This window comes from Zosterops lateralis (assembly GCF_965231275.1).
Source record: "Zosterops lateralis genome assembly, chromosome: 2".
Classification (NCBI taxonomy): domain Eukaryota; kingdom Metazoa; phylum Chordata; class Aves; order Passeriformes; family Zosteropidae; genus Zosterops; species Zosterops lateralis.
The window spans coordinates 82,668,930-82,677,776 of NC_139763.1; the positions used below are offsets into that span (position 1 = coordinate 82,668,930).

The window sequence follows — 8,847 nt, forward strand, 5'->3', positions numbered from 1 at the left end:
TCATAAAAACAATGTGGCTTTTCAGTCTAATAGGTTATTTTCAGCTCCAACTAATCAGAGCTCATGACTGGCTTTGGAATTGCAAGAGTCAAACAAAAGCTAAGATTGATTATTAGCATCCAAATGTATAAAGTAATTAAACCTCCCAAAAAAAAAAAACCAGAAACAACACACCAAACCAAAAACTTCCAACAGGTGGGAGCAGAAGAAAATTGAAGGAAAATAAACAATAACAAGGATTTTAATAAATCTATATCTGAAATGTCTTTACAAGTAAGTAGATGAAATGAGATTGAAAGTGCAACTCAATACAGCACAAATACAAGAATGTCTGCATTGAAATTCCATAACTTTTCTTTATTCACTGTGATACATTCAAACAAAAGTGCTCCAGACAACAGCCATAGAGTAAAGGAAATTAAAATAAAAAGTCAGAAAAAGACCATCAGGTACATATGGTGATTATTCATATTTCAAAGCATTAGTAACTGCTTGTATCTGAGTGCACCAAAAACCCACATGAGAGTCCACATTTTTGTACACTGCTTCTATAAAAATAATAATCATAGGCAGCTCCAGCAAAAATGTTTGTCAGAACTAGAGCCAAAGCCACCACAAAGATAAAGCACCATCAGGCATATGTTTACAAATGCCGTAGTAATTAGTAGAGTGTAAAAAAGGCTTAGCTGAATTAACATTTTCCTTGTATTGGTTTAGCACAGGGAAGCTCTGCTTGGATTCACTCCTTCCCAGCTTTGATACTTCCCACCAGGGACTTGCATTTGCCCCACAACACCAAGCACCATGGGCAACTTGGGAAGCTTCAGGAGTCAGTGAGTGATGGATGGAAGAGAAACCAGAGCCGGTGTCTATCCTCCCACTTAAAATGCATGGCAGCATGTCCTCAACCATGTTACTGAAATACAAGTGGCTCAATCCATCTAAGAAAGGTTGTTTGTAGAGACCATGTTGACTTCTGAATGCTGAGCTACAGTATTTGGCTGCACTGTTTTTACCTCAAAAAGACAGTTCTTGCTTTCAACTCTAATTCTTCTATAGTAAAAATATCACTGTTATCTGTAAGAGACAGCAGAGGATCACTTCACAGCAAACTCAAGGCTGCATCCTATAAAGTGGTTCTATTCCAGCTGCAGAAATCCTGAACTGTGCATTTGCCAAGAATTATTTGTAACTCAACAGCTAGGTGGGGAGAAGGATTCCTATTCCAAAAACACAAGAAATTTTAGACACCCAAATTACACTGTCAAAGGGATATGGCTGAGAGATACTCATAAGTCTATCTAGGGTCCCTCTATGTGGTGTATTATTAGGTAGAACAGCAGGGATTTTCAACAAATAGGAGGAAAACTCAGTAGAACCTTGCTCTCTCCTTTAATTGCTCTGTGGACAGCAATTCAGATAGACAGCAAGACTGAAGACAGGGCTTCCCCTCCGAAAATCTGAGTTGCTGACATAAGATTTTCCTTAAAAGACCTAAGCAGGTCATAAACACAAAAGGCCCTTTCCCCACATGCTTTCTAGTATATTCATAGGGATCCTGCTCCTTCATAGGTCCCAGCTGCTATAAAGATTTAATCCCATGTGCAATTCATGTTTCCCAAAGCAGGATCTAATGGCACTGATCATATGACCAACATCATCTTCACAGTCAAATCCTTGCAACATCAAGGTCTGTTTGCTCAAAAAGCATTTTTCTTAACTATGTTACTAATAAAGACTCAAATCACTCAGTCTGAAAAGAAGTTAGAAGTGTTATGTGGTTATTTACCCTTCACGCTATTTGTGTGGCATTCATCTCCCACGGCGCATGCCTTGCCCTTTTCACACTCCCTTTTCTCATGCAGGAACACAAAGCTGTAATGTTTGGGTTGCAAACACCATTAAATGCCCCTCTTCAGCCCCCAACAGCATAGAAATATTTTCTTTTAAAAGTTCAGATCAAAGCATTTCTACTAATCCTAGGATTTATTAAAACAAACATTGTAGGCATGAGATAGTCAACAGCGTCCCTTTTACAAGATTCTTTGGAGACGGTTCTGTTTTCATACTGTTTACTGATCCGCCCCTAATTAATCTTCAGTTGCTCAGCTGCAAATCCAGCAAGTCCACCTGCTCCTTCCCCACCCAGAAGACGTTCCTTTCTCCCCAGTTTCAGGCTGTAATGATAGCACCACACAGTCCCTGTCCTAAGAACAAGGTGGCTGGCATGAAAAGCTACAGATCACCTCCCGATGTTACATGATCACATGCATTGGCAGCACAAGTCTAGCCTTTCCTCAGATGAGTAACTAAAACCAGTCATTAAGTGCTTTCAAGGAGTCTCATTGTCTTTATCCTTCCCTGCAGTCAAGGTAGTTGCCTTTGATCCAGTAACAGATCTGTGCGTATTTGAGGGGTGTAATGCGAACAGCTACATTGAAATCCTGCGGGGTGCCATTCATGTCCACCCACTGATGGCCTGAAAATATACCAATAATCTTACGCTCCCATTTATGATTCTGCCTCTTCCACATCCTCACATACACCCCAGATCCACTAGCACCCGGCTGGGCATCGCACTGCTGGTACAACAGGTCGTACGTTTCATCTTTGACATCACAGAAACGGTAAACCAGGTTTCCCGGACGGTCATTGTCGTAGCCAGAGAAGTGAATCCTCCCTCCAGGTAAGTGTCTTGCTGGTGGGCTCACACCTATCTTCATAAACTTTCTTTTGTGTGGCTTCTTCAGCTCCAGCAGGGCATAGTCATAATCCATGCCAATGTCATTGGCATTGCCTTTGATCCATCCTTTGGGGACATGTGTCCGTTTCACTCGGATCCACTGGAATTTCATTTTCTCAGGCATTGCCGAGTTGGTGCTATTGGACCCTTTGCTGCCATCTTTCTGTTTGGGCTTTAGGAACCCCACCCGCAGTTTCTGAGCTCCTTTGACGTAACTCTTTCCATCATGGATGCAATGAGCAGCAGTAAGAACGTGCTTTTCAGCCACCAGCGTCCCCGTGCAACCTGTAGAGAGCTTCACCGATGTGGAGAACGGGTAATTCAACAAGAAATCTTTCCCAAAAATGCTAAACCTGCTGTCATAGCCATAGATCTGCCTCTTAGTTCGAGATCTGCCTCGAGACCCATCGCCACCGTTGCTCAGAATATAAATGCCCACTTCAGTTTCAGTGAGGCTGCCATTGGCGTACAAGGTTTCATAGGACAGATAGTTCTTCACTTCTTCGTAAGTTGGCAGCGGAGAACTTTTGTGGCATGCTGGGCCACACGGAGATACCACTTCCAGTCTGGCTTCAGCATCAAACTGTGGTTTGTCCAAGTTCAGGGTAGACTGTGGCAGGATAACGGGAACTCTGTAAGACGGCCAAGTTGGCTTCCAGTGAGGACTGGAAGGCATCACATCTTTAGCCGCACACAAAAGGAGGATTAACGTGGACAAGGCTGCCATTCTGAATGTTGGTCTGTGGAAAGCAAAAGCAAATACAGTTATACACCCAAACTCGTTTCAAGATTATCCTACCTTGCTAAGCAGCAGCTTGCTAACCCAGTATAAATGTAATAAGGGTCAAGCGATTTGAATGGAGTTAACTTACATTAAGAAGCTTGGATTTCTCAGTGTCAAACTAATGCCTTAGCCTGAGTCTTGAAACAAGTGTCCCAGGTTAATACTGAAATACAGGACATTTAACCCTTAGGTATGCTGAACCACCAACTCCCAGCAAGACACCAGTGGGAAGTTATAATACTTGTCTTCACACAGTTTAAAGAAAATTTAGATCCTGTTTAAATCCATTCATCCAGTAAACAGAGCTCCTGCAAATAGTAAATGTGTCTGTCTTCAGCTAGATTAGAACACTCTCTGAAAGCTCTCCCCTACTCTCTGACTTTGCTGAAAGACATCCTTTAAATCTCTTCACACCATCTGCTGCCTCAGCCAGAGACATCAAGCTGATGGTAGGGACAGGCAGGGGAACAAAGAAGGTGACCTGACAGGGGCTGGGTTGCAGAACATGACCACAGAGGAGACTCACTTCCCCTTGCAACTCACATCAGACAAAGGTTCTGCACCACGTGGCACTGGCTCTCCCCAAGGCTTACATGAGAAAGGGTGATATGATTACACATAGGCAGCTAATGAAGGAAGATTACAATTCTTGAGGGAATTTTCAGTTAACACGCTGGCTTATTGCTTTATAAACTCAATTAATTAGAAATGCAAACCAACCCCCTCTGAGCACGGGGAAGCAAATGCGACTGTAAATGTGTTTATGAACCGCAGGCAGAATGCCTGACACTGCAGAGAACAGCGTGCACTAGTACTGTGTCAAAAAAATGCGTAACTTCAGTTTATTTGAAAATTAGCCATACAGCTGAATCACTGCAGGAGGCCCTGTGCCCTGGGCAAGAAGGCAGGCAGGATCTCCCTCACACAAAGATTATTCAAACGAAGTTCACAATTATGTTGATCTTACACATATTTAAAACCCTGCTGAGATTACACTGATCACAACTGCAGGATCATTCCTGAAATGCCTCAAACGAGTAAACCAAAGCAAATCACACAGGAAATGACACAGCTATCTAAGAATAAAAAAGAAAAATCCTTCTCTCCAACGCTTTGTACAGGAATACTCCACCCCTAAGTTACACCAAAAAAGACTTTGAAAGCTACAGGCGGCTGATGTCCAGTGGTGTTCAACTCAAATATTGGGCCTAGATTCTTAGATTTTTGGTACCATCTTCTTTGGGAATGGAGACTATAAATAAAGCACAAAATGTTTAAAATAGTAATTGACTCATGCAAGATATTGAAAGACTTTAAGTACAAAACACAGATGCAGATGAACAGAACTGATGCTACTGAAACCCACAGAGGCAGGTACTGACTCTTTCAGAAGCGACCACACATTCTGTTGGCAAATTTTTCATTAACAAACAGGACATCTTTAATGGAACAAACTTTTTTCCTAGGTTAGTCTCTACCAAATGTGATGACAGATCACTCATTCTGGCATATACAAGCCATTTTAAACATTAATCAGAATTGTCTCATTTTTGATGTCCCAAAATCAGAAAATACTTGGTATTCAAGGAAAGCCACCAGCTTCTCTGAGTCTTTCCACAGCAAATTTTAATATTGGATGTGGCTGCACTTTGCAAGCTATGAAATGAGAGAGTTTCAAATTGCTGTAAGGATGGCACAGGGAACACCTGCTGTATTATCATGTATATTGTTGTAGGACAGTGATTAGGAAGACAGAAAAAAAAGAAAGGTAACAGGAACAAATGATACTGCTCCATCTCCACAAAGACAATATACACTGGTGTCAGCTGTCCTGCTTGTGTCAGTGAGGGCTGCATGCAGCAGTGCTTACTGGTTAGAAGTTAGAAGCTGATAGACTAAATCACAGATCCCATCATCAAAAGCACATATTTCTGTGTAGTTTGTCCTCATTGCCCTCAGCTTTCTTGACAGATGGAATCTCTCTAAATTGCACTGCTCATGCCACTTCTTGGAGCTAAAACCCATTCACGCTAACTGAACCTCTGCTGGCCTTTGGCTGGTTTATTTAGATGGCAGGGGAGAAACAGAAACATCTTGTCAGTTGTTATTTGCACAAGCAGTCAGGTTACCGATGAAGGGATTGTGCGCCAAACAGCTCCTCTGCTTCCTCTGAGATTATCATCTGGGATGAGAAGAGAGATTACCTCGCCCTGCAACCTGCTCCTCTCCCTTATCTCCCCACCATCACCAGCACAGCACCGCGAGCACTTGGAAGGGCAGCTTTAGACAGCAGAGGGCAGCCGCCCTATGGAGAGAAACAAGACAGGAGACAGGACTCGAGCTGGTCCCAGAAAAAAGGCTTCAGGAGATGATATTTGTGTCTGTGCCGTGTAAAGTGGTACTTACTCCACTTTAGGTCTCCGAGCAAGCCTCCCACACCCCCTCCCCTGCTGCTTCTGTGCTGTGATCACATTGCAGCTCTAGGGGTTAAAAAAGCCTTTTCATCAGTTACAGAACTTTTCTATTATTTAAAATGTTATTTAAACCTGACAATAAAATACGTTTGTGAGTTTATACCTGACTGTAGAAGCTAAAGAGTGCTCATTTACTGAAGTCTTCATAGTTATATCCCATCTGGAGATATAACTGGCACTAAAGCAGATCTAGGCAGCAATAAATTGAATAAATATGTCTTATTTATAACAGAATGCAAATTAGTGCACAGTACCTCTTTCTGTGTCGATCCTTCCTCTTAAAAATGAAGAAATTGAAACAGCAGTCTACATTTAAACAGACACTTTCCAGTAAGGCTCTTCTTTAATTTTACTTTCTCTTTTCATTTGAAACACAACCAAAAAGCTTAAAAAAACCCCCAGGGTTAAAACCCTCTGTCCTCAGCTACTTACTCATAGGTGACCCTAGAGGTGTTCCCAAACTGAACAAAGTGGTAAGGAGTGAGCACTTCCCTGCACAGCTATCATAGAGCGGCACTGAATGAATTACGATGTGCTGCTCTACTGTAGCTCTGCTCTTCTGTTTCTATTTAAACTGTGTCATAAACTCAATCCACCCTTTGACTCAGCACAAAGCCCTGCTCTGACATCCAGCCTAGGAAACCCCTAGAAGCGGTTTGTACATAATCACGCTCACTAATGGCATTAAAATTGTTTAGAGAATGGAAACAGTGACAGCTACCCGGGGGCTCCCCATGCTGCTGAAACACTTTACAGACACATTTTTCTGCTTGCTATGGGCATTCACACCCCAAGATAGATGCTGCTGAAAGAAAACTGCCTTGTTCAGGATGGACATTAATAATTTTCTAATAAGCAAGTAATTTTTCTGCAAGAGTTCACTACTTCAGGGATGGTTCTTGTAATAGATGGTTAAATAACAATAAATCATGCATCATCTAGTATGAAAGCCCATGAACCAGTCTCCATTACATTTTGAAATAAAGAAAGTTTTTCCACAGCGCTGGAAGCCAGAAAGATTAACATACCAAAAAAAAAAACCCGACGAGAGAAAACCAAGACAGCGAGAGAGAAAAATCTGCCTCAAACCAAATCATAAATGAGAACTAAATCACTGTCAGTGCTGTGCCAAAATACCTCTGCTGCTTTTCCTGGTCACAGAACTTGTTAAAACACAGCAAAAATAATGGAGTTGCACTTTAATAACTACAGAAGCCTTCCTGCCACTACAATCTAACAACTTTATTAGCCTTGCCTGAGGTGCTGAGGGTGGTGTGGGGGTCACACTGCCTTACCTGCTCGACTGAGGGCTGTACAAAGAGATGCCTTGGAAAACCTGAAACGAACTTTGATGCTGAGAGGCCACGGGTGTGTCCATGAACACACACACACACAGCGGCTGCTCTGGCACGTGTGTCAGTGACAGGCACACACAGAGCAAAGGGAGCAGAGTACGCCTTTCCATCTAGTACAATTCCTAGGATTGCCTCCTTCCTTTTTTTCTTCTTTCTCTTTCCCTGCATGTCAAGCAGCCCTCGGTATGACGGTACAAGAGCAAACTGCATTACAGTCTGCAGACAGTGCCGGTCAGTTTGGATAACGGGGTGAGCTGCAGGAAGGATCTGCATCCCCAGGGCTCCCAGAACACCTGAGTGACGGCAGCTGCACCACCTGGGGCTGGGCGAGACCTCACCGACCCCTCGGACCCTGCTCGGAGCAGGAGGCAAAAGACAACTTTCCCAGGCTCCAGCATCGGTGTCACTGGAGAGCTGGTGTCACGTATGTCTAAAAGGCCACCCCAAAAATACTAATGCACTCAGTGATGATCCAAGCACAGAACCGCAGCGGAGTGCTACCTCCAGACGCCTCTACAGCATAAAAAACCAGCAAAGGGGAATTTTATCCCAGCTGCTCCCTCGCCCGCCGTCCTTTCAGAGTTAGCTGTTCACGGGCAGCGGGGACGGGCGGAGAGCAGCCGCCTTCCCCTTTTGTCGCTGTCGCCGGCGCTGGGGAGGCGGCCCCGGTGGGAGCGAGCGGGTTAAACATTAAACACTAAACATTAATCCGTGCGCGGAGGGAGCGCTCTCCCGGGCCGGGACAGCCGCTGGCAGCGCCCGGAGCCCCGCACGGCCGGGCGCTGGGGCAGGTGAGGCACCGCCCGGGGCTCCCCATCCTCCCGCCGCCCGCCTGTCCCCGGCCCCCCGCGCCCCTCCGGGCCCGCTACTTACCGGCTCCGGGAGCGCCTCAGGCAGGTGCCGGGGCCGGGGCCGGTCCCATCTCTCCCGCCGCCTCCGCGGGGCTCGGCAGCGCCTCCCCTCCCTCCCTCCTTCAGCCGGGAGCCGGCCCTCGGCAGCGCTCGGGGCGGGCGGGGCGGGGCGGGGCGGAGCGGCGCCTCCCGCAGGTGGATCCCATCCCGCCGCTGGATCCCGCCGCCGCCCCCTCCGCCCGCCGGGTCCTGCCGGCATTCCCTCCCTGCTACCCGCCTGAGGGGTCCCGCCGCCCATCCCCAGCCGGGCCCCTCCCTCCCCCCCCCACCCTTTAAATATTTTACTGCTATTTTCGTTCATTTCACGAGAAAAAACGTAGGGGGGTTTCCCATCTTTTTTTTTTCTTCTTATTTTTCTTTTTTTTTTCTTTATTTTTTTCTATTTTTATTTTATTTTATTTTATTTTATTTTATTTTATTTTATTTTATTTTATTTTATTTTATTTTATTCGCGGTGTTCTGGCATTTCGGAGACATTTCAGGGGCTGCCGTGCCGGTGCGAGGTTTTAAGCTATAACCCGTGGCTCCTCTGCAGCCCCGAGGGCATCGGGCTGTTTGTCCCCAGTGTCTGGTCCCCAGA

At 45.2% G+C, this 8,847-nt stretch overlaps 1 protein-coding gene across 2 annotated transcripts; it reads right to left on the bottom strand.

The window, feature by feature from the left end:
- Window positions 1-223: 223 nt before the first annotated feature.
- On the bottom strand, window positions 224-8,447 carry PRSS23 (serine protease 23). Of its 2 annotated transcripts, none has more exons than XM_083854952.1 (2): window positions 8,230-8,447; window positions 224-3,483 (listed from the first exon to the last, which is right to left on the bottom strand). In XM_083854952.1, exon 2 carries the CDS (start codon window positions 3,468-3,470, stop codon window positions 2,352-2,354), a length of 1,119 nt encoding a protein of 372 aa, XP_083711078.1. In that variant the 5' UTR covers window positions 3,471-3,483; window positions 8,230-8,447; the 3' UTR covers window positions 224-2,351. The 2 variants fall into 2 exon arrangements, with proteins under 2 accessions (XP_083711078.1, XP_083711077.1); XM_083854951.1 differs by lacking the exon at window positions 8,230-8,447 and adding an exon at window positions 7,297-7,408.
- Window positions 8,448-8,847: the final 400 nt, after the last annotated feature.